We start from the raw sequence: 23485 nt of genomic DNA on the forward strand, positions 1-23485 counted from the left end.
CGAAAGTTCAAGCCTCAGCCGGACCCGGGGCATCAGGCAGTAGCCCGACCAGTGGAGGAACTCAAAAAACGCTTTTAGGGTTGGAGCTGGAAAATACCAGAGCCACAGTTCCACGGAAAGTCGTTTATTGCTTTTAGAACAAGAACTTTTGTTAGTGAACAACAATGGTTAGAACTTGAGAACTTTCCTGTAACAGTATCTTGTCAGCTGACGAAGGAGGCACTTCAACAGAGAGAACTCCTGGCGTGCGACAAGGCGTGCGACAAGGCACACGACAACGGGGCACAGCCGGGCCGTCCCAACATGCCCCGCTCGCCCCTCAGAAGCGGGGCTTGCGCCTGCGGCCGGTGTACAGGGTGTCCGGTCTGACCTCCCTGTGGCAAGAAAATCAGAGCCCAGTCTCAGAAAACAAGGACCAAAGAACCCCCAAGGCCCCTACAAATGCAAGGGAGCCGTGAGCAGCCCAGACCCCGTCCTCCCCAGCAGCCTGGCCCGGCCCTCACCTGCCCTGCCGCCTGCGGCGCGCCTTCTTCTCCAGCACCCACTGGCGGCTCTTCCTCACCAACCCGCGCCTGGCCATCCTGTACGGGACCCTGCGCGGGAGATACCGCTTGGAGGGGACGGAGGGCACGGCCTGGCCCCAGGCTCACCCTCGCAGGGCACCACGTGGCTCCTCCCCGAGCCGGGTGGCCTCCGACGCCCCTTCCACCACAGAAGTCCCCACGTTTACACCCCCTCCCGTCCCCCAGTGATCTTCCCAGGGGGCCGAAGCGGTTTCAGAAAGCAGCAGGCGGGGAGAAGCCCCCCATTCCCTCCCAGACGTGACTGTGGTAGCAAACTATCTGCTTCGGTGTGTTTACTGGGCAAGGCACAGAGCCCCGCTACTTTTGGGGCAACACAGGCCCAGATCGGCTCCCGAGAGCCTGGCACTATCCTAGGAGAGCCAGAGGCCCCGTCCCCGGTGCAGCCACTTGAGCCCCTCGTGTGGCTGTGGGTCAGCACGCCTGGGACAGCCCACGTGGTGGCTCCCAGCAGCTACAGGTGTCTGAGGCCGGAAAACGAGGCTGCCAGCTTGAGGCAGCCCCGACAATGACCCTCCAGGACTGATCTTGGCCTCTAGCCCTGGCTGAGGAGAAAAGGGACCCCTCACACAGCCCCGTGGGAGAGAGGCCCTGAGAACAGGGAGAGCCTTTGCCCCCCCCAAACCACATCCCCACCCGGCAGCTGCGATCAAGCGGCTTCCAGAATTCCCGCCACGGAGGGCTGCTCGCCGTCTGCACAACCACCACGACTCTGAAGAGCCCACGACCGGGCCATGGCGGGCCCAGCCACACCAGGCAGAGTACGTGCAGAGGCCCAGCAGCTGCTGAGGGAGCGACACAGGAAGGAAAAGCAGAGTCTGGGAAGAACAAGACGGCTGCTGAGGTAAGTGGGTATCTCTACAGGCAGAACGTGGGGCAGCACCAAGACCTCAGCACCACGGGGCGGGGGGCTCTCAAAGGACGGAGCAGAAGTTTAGCGGACAGAGTCCTGTGCGCCCAGGACTAGAAGGGGAGGGCGCCCAGTGGGATCCTGCGCATCAGAAGCCCTCGTTCCCTCCTTGCCTGAGGGCCAGTCCACCGTAAAACCCGTCTGCTACTACTTCTCATCTGTTCTCACCGAACAATGAAGTCGGAATCATCAAAAATAAACAAGGGACGCCTGGGTGGCTCAGTTGGTTGGGTCGCTGCCTTCAGCTCAGGTCATGATCTCAGGGTCCTGGGATGGAGTCCCGCATCGGGCTCTCTGCTCAGCAGGGAGCCTGCTTCCCTCTCTCTCTGCCTGCCTCTCTGCCTACTTGTGTGTACTCTCTCAGACAAATGAATAAATAAAATCTTAAAAAAAAAAAATTAGGGGCGCCTGGGTGGCTCAGTGGGTTAAAGCCTCTGCCTTCGGCTCAGGTCATGATCCCAGGGTCCAGGGATCAAGCCCCAAGTCGGGCTCTCTGCTCCACAGGGAGCCTGCTTCCTCCTCTCTCTCTGCCTACCTTTGATCTGTCAAATAAATAAAATCTTTAGAAAAATAAAAATGAAAAATAAACCAACCAATCTGAGGCGCCTGCATGGCTCAGTCAGTAGAGCACGTGACTCTTCGTTTTGGCTCAGGTCATGATCTTGACACCAAGCCCCACTTCAGGCTCTGCACTCAGTGTGGTCCGCTTGGGATTCTCTCTGCCCCTCCCTGCCACTCCTGCTCTCCACACACTTACATCTATCAATACACAAATAAATACATTTAAAAAAACTACTCTTTACAAAAAAAAGTATCTCAGAATCTCGCTTGGTTTACGGGCAAAGAGTGAGCGTGTTGTCCCTTCAGGAAGCAGGAGGCAGGGACAGAAAGCGATCTAGACCCTTCGGTGAGTGCAGGCAGGGGGCACAAAGAAAACGGGAGTGCGCCCACGACCGGGGGGCAGGAGCCTGAGGCACCAAGTGCAAACCAGGAGGCACCTGCCAGATGGGGGCTGGAAGGGCAGGACCACGCAGCAGGAGCCTGGGGGAAGGATGAGCTGGGGCGCCAGCCGTGAGCCACAGAGGGAACGACGGGAGAGAGCCGTCTGGGCAGACGAGGCGGTGTGCGCCCCAGACCAAAGGTGCCGAGAGGAAAGTTGGTCGGAAGCGGCAAATGCCACAGGTGGACTGTTGTCAGAGCCAGAGAACGATCAGAAACTACTGGGACAGGAGAAGCGTCAACTATTCTCCCAAGGACGATGGCCTCTTGCTACCCCCATCACTCCAGGCTGAGGACCTGCAGAACTGGAGACCGTCCCATGCCCGACACCACGCCGAGCCCGAGCACACACTCGCTCTGCTCAGCGCGCTGCCCGGCGGCGGGCTCTCCCTGCTCTGGAAGCAGACGAGGAGTTGAGTTAGCGCGTCTCGTCTGTAGACACCCGCGTGAGGACGAGGGGAACCGTGCGGTGGGCGGAGGGGGCTGAAGCACGGGCGGGTCCTCTGTGAGGTGGGAGAGGGCGCCGCTCGCTGGGAGCAAGGGGCGGGCCCCACAGAGCAGAACACATCTCGGAGAGCCCCCCAGATCCCCGTGGGAATGGGCTGAGGAAGCTCAGGGAACCGATCACAGCGGGTGGGGGGGCGGTTCCAGGGGGTCAGAGGGCTCCAGTCTGTGGCGGACACGGGGACACACCCGTGCTCTTCGGCACTGCGGCCTTCCAAACTCCTTCATTCTCGCCCATTGTTCCTCTTAAAAATATCGGTCTTAAAAACCTTGGGGCTTTTCACTCCCATCAACCACAACAAAGAAATAACCCCCTCTGCGGCCTTACCGTCCATTCTCCAGCCAGCGGACCCTGGACACCGCTCACTGAGCAGACCTGCTCGGACATCAGGGACATGCCAGCGGTCCCCGGGTTCTCCTTCCGGGGGGGGGAGACACCCGACCACCCAGGAAACAAAGGTGCGGGCTTCAGAGCAGGGGAAGGCGGAGGGGAAGGAGGGAAAGGAGAACTCAACCAAGGACACTAGAAAAGTGCCAAGACGGAATCGCCCTTTGTAGAAAATGAAGGGAAAAGGAAAGGACCCGTCCTGCCGCGGTGTGGAGGAGAAATTCGAAGGGGCAGGGAGGCCTGCGCGGCAGCGTCTGCGTCAGGCTAGTAGGCGGCGGGGACGCGGGCTGGGGGGGGCCGCCGGCTGGACAGACACGGGCGCCAGGGGCTACAGGACGCGAAGGACCGGCTGGAGCGGACGTCAGAACGACAGGACCGGGGACGGGGAAGAGCGGAGGGAGGGAGTCTTGGGGTGAACGGCCAGAGCTTGGCTCGGCCCCACACACGTGCGAAGTCGGGAACGGACACTGGGGGGGGGGGGGGGGCGGTTCAGAGGCTGGAGGCGGGGCTGAACCCGCAGGCATAAATCCAGAGCGAAGAGCCTAGGGCTGGAGGCTGAGGCAGCAGACAGAGAAGGGGTCCATGCTGGGCGCCCCAGGGTGCTCGGAGAAGGAAGCGCCAGCGAGCCGAGGACCAAACCGGGGTAGCAGGTGGGGGGCCGGGTGAGGAGAGCGTCAAGGGAGCGAGAGGCTGCGTCAGCGCTGACGGAGCAGCGGGTGAAGAGGACAGGAGCGCGCAGACCCGGCAGCAGCCACAGGCTTGGCGGGACAGAGGCTGCTGTGGCCTAGACCACAGTGACCGGTAAGGACGCGGAGGCGGGGTGGGGAGCGGGAGTGAGAGAACAGGACGGTGCAGCAAGAGGCGGGTGTGACATCGGACCCACGGGGGCTCCCACACAGCGGAGCGCGGTCGTCGGCGGGTTCGGGACAGACTGCGCAGCACGTGTGCACGCGGATGGGAAGGAGCCCAGAGTGGACAGGAGCATGCAGAGGAGAGGGGATGGGGGTGTCCGGGACGCAGGTGGAGAGGGAAAGCAGAAAGAAGGCCACGTGGCTGTCCAGGGACATCCAGCAGGGCCCCAGCCGCCCAGCCTGAGGCGGGGGCAGGCTCAGGCCTGGGAGGGCTCCCACTCTGTCACCACTGTGGTGCCACTGTCCCACTTGGACCTGAGAGACCTCGTGACAGCGGAGCGCCGCCGCCTTCCTCCTGCCCCGCCTGCCAGCCCTGGCAGCCGCGAGCTCCCGCACCCGAGGCAGCCTGCGCCACTGCTTTACCTCTCACTCGTGAACTCGGACTCCTTGGTCTCCTCTTCGTCATTGCTCTCGTTCAGGGCCTGCGGGGACCAGAGTGCTCTTAGATCGTCCTGGCGGGCTCCACAACTGCCTATCCCACCCCAAAAAGGCCGGGCCACCCAGGCCTACGCCCTTCCAAGGGCTCAGCCCCACAAGTAAAGAATCCTAAGGCCACGAGCCTGCAAACTCTGGGTCCCTCACCTTCGGCAGAAAGGTTGAAGGCCCAGAAAACAAGCAGAGGTAGAACCTGAAACCAGAAAGCAGAGTGAGGGCTGGGCTCAGAAAGCCTTCTTGGGGGGAGGGTGCTGGGGAGAAGTCCTCAGGCACCCTCCCTCCCACACACAGGTGCAGAACGTGACGGCCCTGGGGACCCAGCCCCGCCCGCCTCTGGCCAGCTCATCACCCCAACACCCTCTCTTCTCAGCGCGGGCAGCAAGGAGGCCCTAGCACTCACTTCTTGGCCTTGGCGCTGTTGGGGAAGTCCACCACCACGCCACCGGTGAAGCCAGCCTTGGTGGCCTGGGTCGTGATGAGCTCCAGCTGAGGAGGGAACAGCGGCGAGTCAGGCCAGGGGCTGGGGGAGCAGAAGCCAGTCCGCCCCCAGGATGGACTGTGCCCAGGAAAACTGAATGTCTTCATCGGACTCTTCCCCATTGAGTCCCCAAAAGCTACACAAAGGAAAAGGCAGGCTGGAACCAACAATCCCCCCAATGCTCTTTCTAGCCCAGGGACCCATCTCCCCCCGCTCCCATCTCAGGGATGAAAGGCCACCAACAAGGAGGGCAAACTGGTTCACGTGCGGACTGGAGACAGCTGCCCACTTGTCTTTCAGGATCTGTGCCTCTATTCCTCAGCCCCACGGATGACACTCCACAGGACAGACAGCTTTGCTGTCCTCTCAAATCCTCCCCAATTTCTGTACCTTTGATTACGGGAACCAGAACTAGCCTGTTAACTGTAACACGTGTCTGTTGGAAGACAAACATCCTTATCCTAACCCCCTGCCCAGATACCACTACGCTCTTCCCTAGGATGACGGGTCATAAAACATGGCATCAGGGCCCAGAGGAACCCCTCTCAGAGGCTTGCTCCCTAGTTCCCCTACCAGTCAGCAACAGATTCCTTGTTCTGTCCCCTCCCAGCAGGAGGGCAGGTGAGTGGGGAGCAGGACAGCTTCTGGGTGCCCCCCTTCCCTGCCCCTCTAGGAACCGAGGGGCTCACCTGCTCCGAGTTCTCAGGGTACAGCTGCAGGACGGCCCGGGCTCCACGGACCTGCAAGCGACAGAAACATCACTCTCCTACAAAAACACCAAGGGCTCGGGGCCCAACGCTTCGCTCCTTACTCACTCAACATCTGAAGCCTCACTAGCTACACGACACTGTTCCTAGGGCCTGGGATACAAGCTGGGAAGAGAGTGAGCCCTGGAACTTGCGGAGCTCACGTTTTAGTGAGAAAGGCTGCCAATTTACAGTCCTGATTTAGTGCCAATAAAAAGAGTATTACAGCAAAGAACGGTGAGTGCCAAGAGACTGTTCGTTTACTTTTGGTTCAAGGAAGGCCGCTCTGAGGGACACCTGAGCAGAGTCCTGAAATGTAGCGGGTGGGGAGCTGGCTACACACAGGAGGGAAACTACTTCAGCAGAAAGGCAAACACAAAGGCCACCAGAACCTCGGATTAACTCCAGCGCGTGTATGATGGAAACCACATGCCGCACAAGCCCAGCTGGCCGCCTGCAAAACCACCCATCCTAGGAAAACCAGGATGAGGTGGGGAGATGAAGGAGACCAAGAAATACCTACGTCCGTTCAAAAAAGTGAAAGAACTCATTTTTCGGACTTAAAATCTCAAACTATCTTCTAATCCTGTAACACAAGCGAAATCAACACTATCAGTTATGAGGACAAGGTAAAGCTTAATAAAGGCTCCGTGATAAACCACCACCCCGCTCCCCATCAGAGCATTAGCAGTAGGGGAGGGAGGGGTGGGAGTCAAAGGATGCGGGCACACTGTGAGCCCTGAACACGAAGTCTCTGTCCTCGCTCTGTGGACTCCATGCCCCCAAACCAACTTCCGATTAAAATACAGTGCAGTGGGGACACAGGAACGGTGATCGGTCTCAGATTTTGATACCAGCATCTTCTATGTTTCGTTAGGAATGTCAGACCACTCAGCTTTCCTCCTAAGACTAAAGACCTGAACAGAAGTAACCATAGTAAAGTCCTGTCACCCTTCTTGGGTCCTGTGGTCCCATTTGAAGGGCTATTCCTAGTGCGTCAGTACCTGCAGGAGGGATAAGCAGCCAGCCCAGACTGGGAGATCTCTACTCACCAGCACAGAGTACAGAGAAGAGAAGAAGCAGTACAGGCGCTTGGCAGGGATGTCCGACTTCTTGTTTGCATTACAGAGCCACTGTACAGCAGAAATGCTGAGAAAGGAAGGGACGCCGTCAGGAGAGGGACCAACACGCGCTGCTCCCTCCACTGCCTCTTTGAGGAGCTAACATCATGCATATCCTTCAGCCCCAACCCTCCTGCCCACAGTTCTCTTTCTGGGCATGTGCAGATCCACTCCAGCTCACCATTCTACAACAGGACAAAAAAGGGTGAACAGGTCAGCACTGACTTCCTTGCAGCTAGTCTGAACAAGTATTTTCTCAACCTTGTTTCTCCATGCATCTCAGATTTAAAATTACACAGCATATCAAGGCTCTCTGCCACCTGCCCCTTCATTCCCTTCCTCTCTGATCAAGGGAAAACCCCTTTATAATACTTAACACAAACACACTCATTCATTCATCCTCCTCAATCGGCTCCTTTAACTGTACTCACTTGGCGTCTTCACCATCCACAGACCTAAAAGCCTCGAGCGCCTATTATAAACCCCTCTCAGGTAGGTCCCCCTTCACTGCTGTGCACACACATATCCACAGAACCCCAAACCCCCCTTGTCCATCCAAATGCCTCTCCCAGCTTTTACTTCCCTCTACCTCTCTCCTGGGTCAGCACCCCTCACTGCCTCACTTCTTCAACAATGTCGCTTCTCTCCTCTTAAATAATCTTCCCAAAATATAGCTCTGATCTTGTCACTCCCCAGCTTCCCATCAACTACTCAATAAAGCCCACACTTCTCAGCAGAGTTTAAAAATTCCTTATTCTTCCCACACGATCTATCAGACTCCTTTCCCTGGCCTCTTCTGTCCCTTTGTTCACACTGTTCCTTCGCTCAGAAACCCTCGCCATGATTATCCAAATTCCTCAGAGCCTTGAAGGCCCAACCCAACCCCTCCTCCTCCTAAAGGCTTCCCTGTTCTCTGGCCTCTCTTCACCACTGTGGTGGGCTCCACGACTCCCCAGTCACACTCCACTCGACTTCGTGTTTAGTTGTGTGGGCCATGTCTTACAGCGCCTAATACACCATGGAGAGTCTTAAAAGCTATATATTTCCACAAACTCCACAAACGTTTGGTGCCATGTCCTACATGTAAGCAATGCCAAAAAAATAAGAAGTTTGCCCTGCCATCTCTAAAAAATCAAACAATAAATAACAACTTACTCCTCAAACATACAGACCTGATTGCTTGCCTTTGGTTTTCCACAGCTTAAAACATCTCACCCAATCATTACTAAAAAGCCACTGCTATCCTTGAAACATGGTTTCTCCCCAGTCTTGTTCCCAGATGTAAACTAATCCCTAACCCTAAAAAACATCTTCAAATCCAAATTTTCCTGCTCACCCAGATCCCCACTGCTCAGGCCACAATCACAAGAGGAGGCATCCCCCCAGGGAAGGATTAAGGTTATGACCTCTTCCTTATCCCCTACCTCCACCCCATCAACAACACAACACACGAAATATTCAACAAAACTAGACCACAGAAGACAAGCAACTTCACATTTCAGTCATTTCAATGTTCATGTTATCAAAATACTACATAAATGTCCAAAACTTCACCCTGGCAACCCAGAAAGGGCCAAGTCACTGAAGAGACTGGAAAATTCTGGGCCACTCTCCTCTGCAGAGCTATTCAAAAAGAAGGCGACAAGATGGCTGCTGGCACCAACAAGATGGCCGCTGGAACCCACAAAATGGCTCCTGGAGGTGAGAAAAGACCACCCCTCCCCCCCCACCCCCAAGTGGACAGAGAGTATACCAGAAGTACCTGAACCTGGCAGCGTAAGATGATCAAAGAACTAGACAGCTTCAAAATACCAAAAAAACCGACATAACTGGGGACACTGGTCTAACCTGGGGATGTGTATTTTTAAGTATCCCGGGTAACTCTGCAGCACAGCCATATTTGGGAAGCACCGACCTGCAGGACTAAAAGCAGGACGCAAAGACTCTTCTCACCTGATACATCCATCAAAGGAACCTGGTCTGAAGGGGATGCCCTGGCCCATGTCCCCCAGAAGCAGGTCTCCCTCAGTGTCTCGGTCCAAGGCCGCATCTACATGGGAGAAGAGAATATCAGGGAAACAGACGATGCCCACTGCTCCACACTCATGAAGAGCAGTCCGTTCCAGGACTAAGCAGGACAGACTTACCCAGCATGGCAGGGCTGATGTCGATGCCTACCCAGTAGTGCCCTTCATCCGAGAGATAATCTCCACTCAGCCCAGAACCACAGCTGGAAGACACAAACGGGAGCTCAAAAACGTGAGCAGCAAAGACACTCCACCACCACCTGGACAACCTGAACTGGGCCCCAGGATCTCACCCAATATCCAAGAGGTAACAGGGCTGGCCCTCGGGCAGACAAAGGAGCTCCAAAGCTCGCCCAGCCATCTTGGTCTGGACGTCAATCATCCGTGAGCTGGGAAGGCAAAAAACACAAACAAGTGATTAAAAAATTCTGAGGTAAAACATCACCAGGAGCAAAAGAAAAAAGGAAAAAAAAAATTTAAAAAGGCAGACAAAGAGGAAAAGGAACAATCCCCCTGAGGTACTTTCCCTGTCACCATACTGAACTATTTAAAAGTGACCCCCAGGGCGCTTGGGTGGCTCAGGTCATGATCCCAGGGTGCTGGGATCGAGCCCCACATCGGGCTCTCTGCTCAGCAGGGAGCCTGCTTCCTTGCCCACCCCCTCTCTCTCTCTGCCTACTTGTGATCTTTCTCTGTCAAATAAATAAATAAAATCTTTAAATAAATAAATAAAAGTGACTCCCCAAGCCCATATAATATCGCAACAAGTTTTTTTGGGGACACTAATTATGACTCAACCAGTCGCAATGTTAATGTGAAGGGAACAAATCACCAAGGTCAATGACTAATCATTGGGGATTTTCAACTCAGTGAAGTTCTGATGTGGTTGTTACTTAAAAACACACTTTCTGGGCATCTGGGCAATTCAGTCGTTAAGCATTTGCCTTCAGCTCCGGTCATGATCCGAGGGTCCTGGGATCAAACCCCATGTTGGGCTCCCTGCTCTCCAGGAAGCCTGCTTCTCCCTCTCCCCCTGCTTGTGTTCCCTCTCTTGCGCTGCCAAATAAATAAAATCTTTAAATTAAAAAAAAAAAAAACCACCCCACATTTTCTGGAAGAATTACCCACCATAGTTGCTCTGTTGCGTAAGGCTCAACAGTGCACAACAAAAGTCTCTATCAGGGGTGCCTGGATGGCTCAGTGGGTTAAAGCCTCTGCCTTCCGCTCAGGTCATGATCTCGAGGTCTTGGGATGGAGCCCCGCATCGGCTCTCTGCTCAATGGGGAGCCTGCTTCCCCCCGCCCCCCGCCTGCCTCTCTGCCTACTTGTAATCTCTGTCAAATAAACAAAATCTTAAAAAAAAAACCTGTATCCTATTGTCTATGAGACATATAGTGCAGGCCACATAGGACCCTGACAACAATGAAATACGTAAAATTAACTGTAGTAATAGTTTACCCAACCCCATATATCTGATAACGTGCCTTCCTTAACCCAATATACTCTAAACATTTCAACACGTCCATTTCCTTCCTATTAAGTAATTCAAACTGAATATTAGTTCAGTCGATGACGACCACTAAGAAAAACCAGGTCTCTAGTAGGTGGGTCTACCCCGAGACCAGGAGAGAGAATCCCACAGAGCTTTGCAGGGGGAGAAAAGTTTACGCCGCTGCCTAAGGACAACCGGGCCAGAGATTTCTGCCGACCTCCTGCATCTTGGGCTCGAATTTAAACGGGAGCAGAGAACAGTTCTCTCTACAGCAGCGTATCAGAAAAGGACGGCTTGCGGGTCCCTGTTCTAGCCCTCCACTCTCCCCCCCACCCCGCGGACCCCGCACCCGCAGTTCTTCGAGAACCTAAGACCTACGGACATTCTGTGAATACGCCTTCCTTCCCCTCAGCAGCACCCACGGCCCCTGCCCATTTTACCCCGCGCTTCCAACAAGCGGTCACTTGGAACTCTGAAAACCACCAGGAGACAGCACGCAGCAGCCACCCCCGTTTTAACGCTACTTGACGGAGGCCCGGAGGATTCCGAGCTTTATTTAACGCTGACTTCCCCACTGTCCAGAACTGGAATCAGTCCTTGTCCCTCCCTTCCCCCGAAGCCCCCCAATCCTGCGCGCTTTCCCAGCCATGCCCGCTGTTGGGTCAACTTGCCGGTTCCCGACCCCCCGACAACATGTGGGCTCCCCTTACTTTCGCACGTATTTCCGGGCTTCATTCTTGTCGTAAAACTGCGGGAGAGAAAGAGAGAAGAGCAGTAGGGGAGAAATCAAGACGCGGCAGCCCCACCGGCGGAAAGAGGGGTATGCGCCAAGCAAAAGCCTCTCACCAGCTCCGGGGGCCCGCCGTGCTCCGGCCTCTTGCTGCGAAACGCCATCTCCACGCCTCAGCCTCGAGACTGGAATTGGCGTCCCGGAAATCCGCCTTTTATGTCATCGGCCCCACGCCCGCCTCTTAACACGCATGCTCCGCCCCTCTCCCCGCCTCCGGTTTTACTCGATTGGCTACAGAGCGGACGCGCTGCGAACAACGCACGCCTCCCATTGGCCAGTTCGTCTTGCACCGCCCTCATGTCCCATCCAAGATGGCAGCCAAGCGCGATCTAAGGTGTTCGCGGCGGTTACTGTGGAGGTTGTGGCTGGTCCCGACCGGTCCACAGAACGCGGGATCCGGCCTGGGCCTACAAGCGAGGACTTACTCCCAGGGCGACCGCCCATACTCGCGCACCGCGCTCTACGAGCTGCTCGGCGTCCCCTCCACGGCCACGCAGGCGCAAATCAAGGCAGCTTACTACCGGCAGAGCTTCCTCTACCATCCGGACCGCAACTCGGGGAGCGCCGAGGCTGCCGAGCGCTTCACGCGCATCTCCCAGGCCTACTTGGTGCTGGGCAGTGCCACCTTGCGTCGCAAGTATGACCGCGGCCTGCTCAGCGACGAGGACCTGCGCGGACCTGATGTCCGGCCCTCCAAGGGGCCCGCCGGCGATGACCGCTCGCCCCGCGCCCGGCCACCTGCCTCTTGGACCCACGACCGCGGTCAGGCCGCGGCGGGCGCCGGCCGCACCATGTTCAACTTCGACGCCTTCTACCAAGCGCACTACGGAGAGCAGCTGGAGCGCGAGCGGCGCCAGCGGGCCCGGCGAGAGGCCCTGCGCAAGCAGCAGGAGGACCGGGCCAAGAAGGGCTTCCGCTGGGACGAGACCCGAGACACGACTTTTGTGTTCCTTCTCCTCACAGCCTTCGTCCTCATAGGCTTTCGTTTTTAATCGGAGAGAGGAGGAGGACAGGGGAGCCGCCCCCAGCCAGCCCCGAGAAAATGGCCTTTCCTGTCTGCTTGAACCCTTTGCCTTCGGTAGTCTACCTCTGCTGGGGTCCGAAGGAGCTGCCTACCCCCTCTTCTTCCCCGCCCACCCAGCTTAGCCATCCACCTGCACGTCCCACCCCTACGGTCCAGGAAAGAAGGCTTTTCGATGCCCAAGAAAGAGGCCCCGAGAAGAAGAGTCCCGAAAGCCCGAGAGTGAAGGGTTTTCTGGAGTCCCTTGGGTGCCTGCTTCCAGAGGTTGCCTTCCTGGTGTTGTCAACTTCTGGAACACGCGCTCTGGCTTTATTGTAAAGCTCGGGGCAAGCACTGTCTGCTCCTGCCCCACGTTCCTACTGTGGGGCGCCTGTGTAACCTCGAACCGTGCCATGTGACCAATTGTTGGCTGCCAAAAGAAAAATTCTGGGGTTGTATGAACCTTGTCTTTCTGTGAGTTCCCCAGCCACGGGTGAGACCTGATGTAGGGTAAGAATGGGATCTTTGGAAACCTTGCCACTCTTGGATGATCAGCCAGGCCCCACTCCCCCTTCTGCTGGTGCCATGTGGGAGCGGGAGAGCAAGGTCACAGAGCGTAAGGGACCAGAGTGCCTGTCTATGATCTCAGAGAAATTGCTCGGTGGCATGACCACAGAGGAACAAATCATTTTGCTCTCTTCAGGTCTGTCACACTTTATTATCCATAGTTCTAATGGGTTCAGGGATTAAAACGTGATGTTAGCCGAGTCAAGTTTACCCTTGGGACAGTGTGCCTGTCTCCTGGTCATTCCTTGGCCAGCCTGCCCCTTGCTAACTGTACAGCCCTGTCCCTTCCCCGAAAGACAGCAACAAACTGGAAATTTGAATCCAGCAAACTGGGATGGTGGCCTGTCCTCTTGTTTAACCTCACAAGTCAAGTCCTTGAAACCTGGCAGCTTGAGCGTGGCGGCGACGGTACTTGTAAGGGAGAGGAGGCATGTGGTGGAAACTTGGTTCATTATTCAGAGCTGGCTGGGGCTTTTCTCTCCCGGTTTCTAAGTTGAGCTAAGCAGTTGGTCACCACTTGGCTGGAGCTATACTAGTCAGGCTCTTGATTCTGTGTCCCTGATCGTGGGGTGGGGTGGGGGAGGTGTTGGGGGCTGTGAGAGTTCAGCTGCTCAGGTGTTCATGCACTGGGGCTAAGTGTAAAGCTGTAGGATAGGAAAACCTTTGCAAGAGATCTACCACAAGAGTGAGGACAGAAGTGTAGGTTCTAACCCAAGCCAGCGGTGCTTTGGTATATTAGTAGGAACTGCTCTTGAGAAATCCTAATAATTAAGATAAGGCCACAGCTAGTTCAAATTGGTGTCTCAGAAATGATTTGGATTTTAGCCTTGGAGGTTGGGGCAAAATCTTTGGACTTTGCTGTGACCATACGATTCAGTGGTAAAGGTTTGAGCCAGCTTTGGATTCAGACCTGGTAGGCTCAGTTAGCCTTGGTTTGGGGGGAGGGGCAGATGTACTTTTAGAGAGAACATTTAATGTTACTGTGTTTCATATTTGGAAAACAAGTCCTTCTTGGAATACAAAAAACAGGAAGTGTTCGCCTTGGTAGAATGTGCCAGAAACCAGTGGTTTGCAACCAGGCACCTGGAGGAATAATGGGAGTGTCCTTGGGGCATGATTCTGTCAGAGTTTCTATCAAAAGGGATTGGGGTTCTTTGGGGATTTGTAAAAGCACTAGGGGTCTGTAATAGCTGGGACCTTTCTCTATATAAAGGTGGCTTTATATAGACCCCCCCAACTTTGTGTTCTGTCCGTGAATGTCAAAGCTAAAAACATTCCCTGGGGTCCCAGAATACAGAGGTATATAGGAAGTTCCAGAAGGTTGGGGGAGGGGCAGACCCTATGAAACTTCTGGAACATTCCATGCAACTCCAGGCAGGGTGGTCAATAAAGTTCATTAATCATCCAACTGTGACTCTCCTTAGGCCTTAGAACCAGGCTCACACTATTCTCACAGTGCCATCCTGCCTGCCTCAGGTGTTTTGTTTTCATTTTTGTTTTTTAACCCAGAGTGATCTCTACTCTCCCTAAGATGGAGTCTGGGCCCTTTATGGAAGGGGAGATGTGTGGGAGACTTTTTGAAGGATCCCCAAACTGGTTCCTATCATATTTCCCCCCTTCCCACCTCTCCCCCTTCTCCTAAGATGGCCCTAAGTTGTTCCTTTCTCAGTTTCTTACCTGCCCTACGGAGGAGAGGCTGAACCAGGCCGGGGACATTATCCCTGCCTTCTAGAGGCTGCTGTCAAGTTCCAGATAGTGGAGGAAGGCTCGGACATGTTCAACTCTCGTCCCTCTTCTCCTTTTGATCACAAACTAAAACTCCCTCGAAGGTTGGACCTAGGACAGGAGAAGGGTAAGAGCAGCCCAGCCTGCCTCAGGCTGCGTTCATTGGAGTGGGCAAGTACAGTATGCCGGGGAGAGCCACTCACGCGAGTCCTGAACAGGGAGACACGGACAAGACAGTAGTCAGAGGTGTCCTTGTGTAGGCAATTCTGATACTGTCTTTGGACTCGATCAGGACTTTATTTCTCCTGAGCCAAACCTTGCCCTTTGTTACATTTTTTAACTGCTGGGTAACTGATCCTTTACAGATCCCAACACTGAGGGAGTAGGATTTCTTTTTTTTTTTTTTTTTTTTGACAGAGAGAGAGATCACAAGTAGACAGAGAGGCAAGCAGAGAGAGAGAGGAGGAAGCAGGCTCCCTGCTGAGCAGAGAGCCCGATGCGGGACTCGATCCCAGGACCCTGAGATCATGACCCAAGCCGAAGGCAGCGGCTTAACCCACTGAGCCACCCAGGCGCCCCGGGAGTAGGATTTCTTGCTTCCCTTCTGAGGTTCTGGCATTTTGTTCACTTTGTGCACCTTTCCTTCTGTAACGATCCTAGCATGAGCCAAGATGAATACAGATAACCTCCCTTAGACCAGTGAGCTGTCCATTTGGTCATTAAATATATAACGTAATGCACGCACACACACAGTCCTTATGGTCGCAAGCCTCGGCACCAAGGATGGAGCCCAAGTAAATGGCCACCGTACTCGTTTTGGGGGAAATGACCTCAGGGTGAAGGTGGCATATCTCAGACCTTTCTGGAAGGTCACCAGATCGCAGGAAGAGAGGCTAGAAAGTAGTGGTGTTCCTTCAATCCACTGTCTTGAATTCAGTGCCCTAGAGAAGTGGGCTCTATCCTGGTCTTTACCTCTTCTCCATGCCTCAGCCTTGTGACAAGATCACACACTGCCACCTGCCATGATCAGGATCATAGGAGAAGGCCTGCCTTGCCTGCCCTCAGTACCTTGGTTCTCAGGCCAGCTTGTGGGCCTGGTGGCCGTAGGGTTTGTGCAAAGCAGTTGGGGGTCCCTCTGTTACTGTGTGAGGATGACCACGAGACCTGAATCTGGGTCCTCATGGTGAACTTGGATATACTGAGAACGCTCAGTGCCATCATCTCCAAGAAGAAGGTGCAGAGAGCACTTGCTACGAGGTCATGGTCATGGTCATGGTGTCACGCAATCCATCTCTTAGGGCTGGGGTCCTGTGCCTTCTCCCTCCCATCCGGCTTTGGCCCCTACAGTATTCTCACCCTCAGTTCTGGGAGGGGGCTTCTGGTAGACAAGGCAAGACCTGTTTCAGGAGGACCAAGCATGGGCTGCAGTTCATGGTCCCAGAGGCCACACAGCCAACCTGTGCGCCGTGTTTCACTCTGGCTGGCACAACGTCTTCAAAAACTTCAGCCAACTTTCAAAACGGGAGACTATATAAAAAACTAGATTTCTGACTTCTCTCAAAAAATGAGAAAACTTGCTGCCCTTGTGCTCACTTCCACACTTGTACTAGCACCTGGGGAAAGCTGTTAACATCTGCCTTTTAGGGAGGACATGGCTCCCGGGGTCGCGGCACGCCCACCCAGAGAGGGGAAGTGTAAAAGGCCTTGATCGACACACTTGGCCATTTTGCTCATAATAGAGAAATGCTCTCTATGCTCCGTGTCTATCAAGAAGGGAAAAAGAAGGGACTGTGCATTTTTTCCAAAAAACGGGAGAGGGTGTATTTCTTTGTGGAAATGGACAGCTTTGCCCTTCTGTGAGCCTCCTAGCCGCGGCAACCCTTTGAGCTTGCAGACAACGGATGTTGTTACGAGAGCTCACGCTCTAAGCGTAAGTAAGTCTAAACCTTTTTTTCCTGTGAGACAAGAAGGATCTTTTGAGACGTCTACAGCAGTGGCAAGGCCCTGGACAAAGGCAGGCACCATCATTCCTGCCCTCGATCATTTGTGTAAAATCCTTGTATAAATTGGAAGAAACCAACAGCTAGTCCAGCTTGAACCATTTGTTTCTAGCCTTGGAAGTCAGGGACAAGTTGTTAGCCCTGGCTCTGCACTGGACCACACCACAGTTCAGTAGTAAAGATTTTAGCCCACTCCGGTTCAGGCCTGCTTGATCCAATAAGCCTTAGTCCCTCCCCCCTCCTCGATTATGTTTTATATTTCAGACATAAGGGGGGAAGCTTAGGATAATGCCCGAGATAGCGATTCTTAAACAAGGATGTGTACGTAACAGACTTTCTTAAAAGGGCAGGAACTCTTTGTTTTTACAAAAAGGGATAGAAGTTTTGCTATTTGCACAACTTTGGTTTTGGTTTGTAAAAGCCCTGGTGGTTTGTAATAGGTGGGACCTTTCTCAGGGGCCCCTTGATGTAGACTCTCAGGTTCTCTCTCACAGAGGATTGAGCTCAGGGACATTCCCTGGGGTCCTGGAAACTGGAAACAGAAAGTTCCAGAAATTGCCAAGCGGCAGAGGAAGAGCCCAGACTGGCTGGAACCTTCCAGAGCCTTCCAGAATATTCCATGTATCTTCAAGCATGAGGGTTAATGAAGTGTATTAACCATCCATCTCAAAGACTTTCTCATGGCCCAGAACTGAGCTCACTCCACTCTGTTGGTATCCATACCCACCAGCCTCAAGTCTTTTTCACGCCAGAGCTGAACGCTAAAAGGCCTTGTTCCCTACCCTTCTAAAACTGAGTTTGAGCTCTTTAAGGAAGGTGAGTGATGTAAGACCCACAGAAAGATATCATCTGGTTTGCTTGAATAATATTTTTCTCCCCTCCCAGCCCGTCCCCTGGGTTGGTCATTCCTTTTTCTTCTTTTTTTATTTTATTTTTTTTAAAGATTTTATTTATTTATTTGACAGAGATCACAAGTAGACAGAGAGGCAGGCAGAGAGAGAGAGAGAGAGGGAAGCAGACTCCCTGCCGAGCAGAGAGCCCGATGCGGGACTCGATCCCAGGACCCTGAGATCATGACCTGAGCCGAAGGCAGCGGCTTAACCCACTGAGCCACCCAGGCGCCCCTCCTTTTTCTTCTTACCTGTCCTGGGGTGGGGAGGCTGAATGACTAGGGAGTGCACATTAGCCTCTGCCTTCCAGAGGCTGCTCGCCAATTCCCGCTAGTGGAGGAGGGTTCAGACATGCCCAATCCCAACTCCTTTTCTCCTTTTGGTCACAAATCCACAACCCTGGAAGCAAGGCCCAGCTATGGAAAGCCAGGACAAGAGGGGCCCAGCCTGCCCTAGGCTGTGCTGAGAATGTGGGAGGTCTTCAAAGCAGTTCAGTCTTGTCTCATGTCAGGCAGGTACCTTGTGATTCTGGTGTCCCTCAGCCTCCAGCAGCTCAGGGGCTAGCAGCAAGGATAGCAGGAGAACCAAGGCCAGTGTGGGGTAGACCTTCTCGAGTGGACACTCTGCACAAGCTTTGACTGCACCCCTAACTGGCATACCTCTGTCTAGACCTGAAGGGCTCTGCAAAGTTCAGATGGGCCAGTCCCTCCGACCACTGCTGAAATCTCTACAACTCCACATGGGCACTGCTCGCTCATTTTTGTGGATGGACCCCATCCGTCCTATGGTTTCCACCTACCGGTCTTGACTCTGACCTCTGGCTCTACACCTCTAGCCCTTTGTGGGTTCGGAGGCTAATCATCACACGTATCTCAGATGGCTCTCAACTCCTCATTGTGGGATTTAGTCCCAGTCCCCGTTCTCATTGTGTGCATTAGGGACATGCCCAGGAGACCAACGATGGTGGTTTGTGATGGGGGTGAGTCCCTCCTACAGTATAAAACTTGAGTGAAGAATAGAGCCAATGCAATACTTTCCTCTTTCTAGATGGTTCTGTCCCATGGACCATGATCACGTTCACTTCTATAGCACTCTGCCTGCCCTCTCCTGTTTGCCAGACCTTCCAGGCCTCCCTGCCAAACTGCATTTCATTAGACTTGACCTAAGCTGACCCAGGGCCTGTTCCCGCTCTCCCAACCTCCTCTCCCACCCTCATCGCCTAAGCTGGCTACCGAGTATTCACCCTAGCTGAAAACATGACCTTCAGCCTCACAGAAGCCCTTCCACCCCTCACGGGAGGTGGTCATTTAGCAGGCCAGAGCAAGGATAGGTACCATCCCGACTGGGCTTACAAACCCAGGAAGAGAAGGTGCATACAGGTGAGGCGGTTGGAGAACAGTGATAGAGCAGAGTGTGCTTCTGGCCACAAGAGTTAGGAAAGACTCCCATGGGTTGGTAGTCAGAGAAGGCTTCATGGAAGAGGCAGCAGCAGTGCTGGACCTGAAGGACAGCTGGGCTTTGGATGGGCAGAGGAAGGGAGGGCATCGCAGGAGCTCAGGTGTGAAGGCTGCGAGAGCAGAGTGGCTGGTTGAGGGAGCAGAGACTAGTCGGGCAGCATCGTCATCCTCATCATCACATTTATTGACGGCCCCTGGGAGGTGGGGCTGGGGACAGAACATACAAAGACAAGGACCTGCCCTCAAAAAGTTTCCATTCTAAGGAGACGGGGACAGAAAAATACAGAATGGTCTTTCCTGGGGATGGCCCACTCGCATCGGTGCAGGTCAGGAGCCCCTGGCCTACCTTGCCCAGGGTCTGGAGCGGGAGTGGGGCACAGAGTAGCCCCAGGGCCATGGTGTCCCTGGCCCCGCAGCTGGGGCCTGACCACCTGGCTCCTAGGCGGTAGGCCCCAGAACTGGGGAAAGGTAGGAGCAGGACGTGATGGAAAGCGCTCCTGTCGGCCTTGGCATTGTGCTAGCCCAGTGGAGTGGAAGGGTGCAGTCAGGCCCCCTGGGGGAAGCAGGCACCTTCCGGGGGGGCCCCCAGCAGGAAAGTTCTTTCATCGGAGCTGGCCCATTACCCTGGGGGCCCCAGCCAGGGAGGAAAAAAAGGCAGCATTTCCTCAGCGCCAGAGGCTCCCTGCCCACCCCACCTCCGGCCTCTCACTGGGCATCTTCTAGGTGACCCTCCTCCCCAGCTCAGCCTCCAGGGCCAGGGCCTGCCTGAGGCCAGGGGGAGGGGCCTGCCCCTCCCCCCACCCAGACAGTGGGGGAGGAGGAGGAGCCACAGATCAAGTTTGTCTGGGCCCCCCACTGGGGGGCCACACCCTGGATCCTACCGGTGGGGGGGCTCTGGCTGCGAGGGCCGAGGGCTCAGCAGCGGGGCCGGGCCAAGGGGGCACCCGGGGGAGCCCTTCAGAGGGGGCACTGGGCGGGAGTCCAAGGGAGGCAGGCTCCGGGGCACTGCTGGCGGCCCCCGGGCGGCCCCGGTGGGCAGGACGGCTGCGGCAGGGAAGGGTTTGGGGGCGTCTGCGGCAGCAGCGGGGGCCGGCTGGGCTGACCGCTCCCGGCGCCGCAGTAGCTCCTGCAGCTTCTCCGCCTGGGTCCGCCTCAGGTGGGCGAGGGCGCGGCCGCGCTGGAAGGCGGGCAGGAAGGCCTCCAGGCTCTGCTCGCCCAGCAGCAGCTGCTCCATCTGCTCCTGGGATGGGAGGGCGGGGACAGTTTGAGAAGAGCCCCGCCTGACACCTCTCCCCCTCTCACCCCGAATCTCTTCCAGCTCTTCCAGGAGCGCCCACCCCACGGCTGGGAGATGGGGCCCCTGACTTCTAGCCTGGGCCTGCCTGGGACTTTCCAAGGCACTGGGGACGCATGTCCTCTGCTGGGTGGAAGATGAGGCAGAATCAGAGATGGGGACACACCTGGAGTAAACTTAGGTGTCTCTCATCAAGGCCCCCCTCTGCTACCTCCTGGGACTCCCTGAGCACTGTGCTCCCAACCCAGCACGGAGAAGTTCGTCCCAGCTCCTCTACAGACCCAGTCTACACTGTCCTACGCTGAGACATTCACAGCTGGGGAGGATGAGCCTCGCTGTCCAAGGTAGACAGCTGGACAGCAGAGTAGCGGGCTCTCCTGGGGCCAGGCACTCAGGGAGGGCTTCCTGGAGGAGGGGCTCTCAACGCTGCAGTGTAAGAATGAAGGAGGGGGGCGATGATAGGCTGGGCCTCCCTCTCTGCCATCCCCAGCCCCGCGGCCCCTCCCCTCACCTCAGCCTCCTGCTCGGCCTCTTCCAGCTCAGCCTGCAGCCAGCCCAGCGCGCAGTGGGGGCTCCAGCGATGCACGCTCTCCTCTGAAGGCCACAGAGGGACAGAGTAAAGAGCGCCTGCCTTCAGGGCCCGTCACCCAAGACAAGCCAGGCCAGAGACCCAGAGCCTGATCCTGACTCTCCCTGACCCTGTGTGTGACTCTCTGCTTCTCTCTGGTGCCTCAGGGTCCTGCCCATGGGATCAGTTTGTGAACCTACCCCAGGAGGTCTGCCCCAGTCCTAGCGCAAAAGAGGAAGCAGAGGCTTTGCCCCCTAGAGCACCCCAGGGCAGCTTTTCTTCCCCTGCTCAGAGCCCCCTTCTGGCTTTTCCAACCCAGTTCTACTCCTGGACTGCTCACTTCCCCAACTCAGTGTTCCAGGAGCGGCACCCCTAAGACTTGGCCAGGGAGGAGGGCTGCCCAAGACCTGCCCTTCAGAGCCTCGCCCTTCCCAAGCCCAGCCAGCCAGAAAGCCAACGGCGCCCATCGCAGGCGGCTCTCCCAGGTGTCCCTCACCCAGTCGCTGCAGCTTGTCCGCACAGCTCTCGGCCACCTCTCGAAGCTCCTGGTACTTGATGGCCAGGGCAGCCCGGCCCATCTCCAGGCGGGGCCGCAGTGCCAGGTTCTCCTTGGCTAGTGCGTAGTTGGAGGCCAGGCATGCCTCACGCTCCAGCTGCAGGCCCTGGAACTGCCAGAAGAGCCGGGAGGCCCACTCAGGGAATCTGCCCAGATCCCCCTAACTGCCCCCCCGACCCAGGGCACAGGGCCCAAGGGCCAAGCCCTAGGCACCCCGCCTTCAGGATGGCCGGCTAACAGGTGGAGGGACTCCAAGAGGCCAGGACGGGGCTTTGCCTTGAGTTCGCTCTCTGGGCCTTAGTTTCCTCTTATACAAAGTGAGCGGAAAACAGCTACCTTCAGGGGTTGTTGTGAGCCCAAGTAAGGAAAACGATGACCGCCTCCACAAATGTTAGTTAATTTTTAATTTTTCAATTAATATGTCTGCTCAGGTCCCTGAGGAGTCCCCCGCCCTCCTCTGTCCCATTTTCCATGCATGGGCAGCTTCCCTCTTGTTCCAGGCCTTTGTCTCTGCTTCCTCCTCAGGTGTGTGTGCCGAAAACATTCCCCCCTGCTCTCACTCTCCAGAGTCATGTCTTCGCCCTGTCCCCGCACGGTACCCCCCTCAAGCCACCCTCGCTTCCCTTTGCACCCCTCCTCCTGCCCTCCAGTGGAATCCCCACACCCCAGGGGTTACACACCCCCTTCTCCTCCCTGATCCCCAGCACCTGCTCCCAGCTTCTCTTCCTCTTGCAGAAAGCAGACTCGCTTTCTCTCCTGGCTCTTGAGAATGCTTCTTCCTTCTGTCTGTCGGAGGGCCAAGCCCCCCTCCCTGCCCCTGGAGAACGCACTACCCTCCATCTGTCCCCTGTAGGATGCACAGGCCCCTCCTGTCTGCCTCCCTACAACAGACACTTTTCCTTTCTACCCCCTACAGACAAGCAGCCCGGGCCTATCTCCCGTGAAATATACAACTTTCTCTTATGGTGGCCTACGGAATACACGCCTCAGCTTCCAGTCCCCCTCCCCAACGGAAGCCACAAAGCCCCCTCCGGCACCCCTAGAATGCAGACGCCCCCCCAGAGGTCCCCCCAGGTGTCAAACAGGCCCCTAGTTCTCCCCTAGGGAAGGCGCCTCCCCTTTCTGGCCCTACAGAACGTGGGTGTGCGAGACAGGGCCCCCCACAACACAGCCAGACCCTGTCCCCGGAACACACCTCCCCGGAGCATCCGCTGGAGGACACGCCTCGCGGCCATCCCGGGGGTGCACGGGCGCCTCCCTGGGTCTCCCGCGCCCCACCCGCCCCAGGCCGGCTCCGGGCGCCCCCTTCCCCGGGGGCGGCTCCGCGGGGCCCACTCGGACGTGCCAGGTTCCCGCGGCCCCGCGGCCCGGCCCGCGCGGCCCTTCGGTCGCCCGGCAGGTCCGGCAGGCCGCGGCCCGTCCCCCGCGCCCCCCGCCCGCGCCCCCCGCGCTACCTTCCTGCTGAGCCGCACGATCCGGTCCAGCTTGGGCTCATCCTGAAGCAGGTCCCGGAGCTGCCCGGTGCTGAGGATCCCAAAGCGCCCCGGGCTGCCGGGCTCCGGCCCCGCCCGCGCCGCCCGGGCCCGGTACATGCCGCCCGCCCGCGCCCCCAGCTCGGCTGCTGGCTCGGCCCGCTCGGCCCGCTCCGCCCCGGCTCCGCTCCGCTCCGCTCCGCTCCGGCTCCGGGATCCGGCTCTGGCTCCCGCCGCGCACGGCGCTCCGCCGCCAGAGGGCGCCCCTCCCGCTCTTAAAGGGGCCGCGGCTCCGGGGCTGGGGGTGGGGCGGGAGGGGGCGGGCCGCACCCCTGGCGGCCCCGGTAGAGCCGCGCCTCCCGCACTCGAAAGCTCGCGGCAAAGCCATCCTCCCGCCGCCAGGCGGGTATACCCGAAGCCGTCAGTCTCCGCACCCCGTCTCCGGCAGTCATTCACCACGCCCGTCCCCCGCCCCCCCCCCCCCCCCCCCCCGGCCCGGGCGCGGACGCTCCCACCCCAGGCGTTTACAGTTTGCAGGGCTATTTCACATTCCTCCCTTGGATTCGCACAACAA

The 23485-nt window shown here is 56.6% G+C and overlaps 3 protein-coding genes and 1 non-coding gene across 4 annotated transcripts; 1 reads left to right on the forward strand and 3 right to left on the reverse strand.

Moving 5' to 3' along the window:
• Window positions 1-108: 108 nt before the first annotated feature.
• On the reverse strand, window positions 109-11553 carry BUD23 (BUD23 rRNA methyltransferase and ribosome maturation factor). Its single transcript, XM_047713288.1, has 12 exons — window positions 11439-11553; window positions 11303-11340; window positions 9394-9489; window positions 9221-9303; window positions 9027-9123; window positions 7005-7101; window positions 5896-5946; window positions 5129-5214; window positions 4876-4921; window positions 4657-4715; window positions 504-593; window positions 109-374 (listed from the first exon to the last, which is right to left on the reverse strand). Exons 1-12 carry the CDS (start codon window positions 11484-11486, stop codon window positions 320-322), a joined length of 846 nt encoding a protein of 281 aa, XP_047569244.1. The 5' UTR covers window positions 11487-11553; the 3' UTR covers window positions 109-319.
• Window positions 1040-1172, reverse strand: LOC125091229 (small Cajal body-specific RNA 20). Its single transcript, XR_007124625.1, has one exon. It is a non-coding gene; the product is annotated as a small Cajal body-specific RNA 20 (non-coding RNA).
• A 115-nt stretch (window positions 11554-11668) lies between the features above and the next one.
• DNAJC30 (DnaJ heat shock protein family (Hsp40) member C30) lies at window positions 11669-14357 on the forward strand. The gene has a single exon (XM_047713289.1). The coding sequence runs from the start codon at window positions 11694-11696 to the stop codon at window positions 12372-12374; it is 681 nt and encodes a 226-aa protein (XP_047569245.1). The 5' UTR covers window positions 11669-11693; the 3' UTR covers window positions 12375-14357.
• Window positions 14358-19179: 4822 nt separating this feature from the next.
• Window positions 19180-23109, reverse strand: VPS37D (VPS37D subunit of ESCRT-I). The gene is made up of 4 exons (XM_047713290.1): window positions 22894-23109; window positions 21380-21551; window positions 20827-20909; window positions 19180-20261 (listed from the first exon to the last, which is right to left on the reverse strand). Exons 1-4 carry the CDS (start codon window positions 23029-23031, stop codon window positions 19899-19901), a joined length of 756 nt encoding a protein of 251 aa, XP_047569246.1. The 5' UTR covers window positions 23032-23109; the 3' UTR covers window positions 19180-19898.
• Between the last annotated feature and the right edge of the window lie 376 nt (window positions 23110-23485).

The sequence above is a fragment of the Lutra lutra genome, chromosome 18 (genome assembly GCF_902655055.1).
Source record: "Lutra lutra chromosome 18, mLutLut1.2, whole genome shotgun sequence".
NCBI classification, from domain to species: Eukaryota; Metazoa; Chordata; class Mammalia; order Carnivora; family Mustelidae; genus Lutra; species Lutra lutra.

What these genes read in the sequence shown, in the direction of transcription:
- BUD23 (XM_047713288.1), bottom strand. Translation starts at nt 11,486, where the DNA reads ATGGCGTTTCGCAGCAAGAGGCCGGAGCACGGCGGGCCCCCGGAGCTG. An exon ending in TGTTACCTCTTGGATATTGG is followed by an intron (nt 9,304 to 9,393) that starts GTGAGATCCTGG and finishes TGTGTCTTCCAG; the next exon opens with CTGTGGTTCTGGGCTGAGTG. An exon ending in AACAGCGCCAAGGCCAAGAA is followed by an intron (nt 4,922 to 5,128) that starts GTGAGTGCTAGG and finishes TTCTGGTTTCAG; the next exon opens with GTTCTACCTCTGCTTGTTTT.
- DNAJC30 (XM_047713289.1), top strand. Translation starts at nt 11,694, where the DNA reads ATGGCAGCCAAGCGCGATCTAAGGTGTTCGCGGCGGTTACTGTGGAGG.
- VPS37D (XM_047713290.1), bottom strand. Translation starts at nt 23,031, where the DNA reads ATGTACCGGGCCCGGGCGGCGCGGGCGGGGCCGGAGCCCGGCAGCCCG. An exon ending in GGACAAGCTGCAGCGACTGG is followed by an intron (nt 20,910 to 21,379) that starts GTGAGGGACACC and finishes TGTGGCCTTCAG; the next exon opens with AGGAGAGCGTGCATCGCTGG. An exon ending in AGGCCGAGCAGGAGGCTGAG is followed by an intron (nt 20,262 to 20,826) that starts GTGAGGGGAGGG and finishes CTCCCATCCCAG; the next exon opens with GAGCAGATGGAGCAGCTGCT.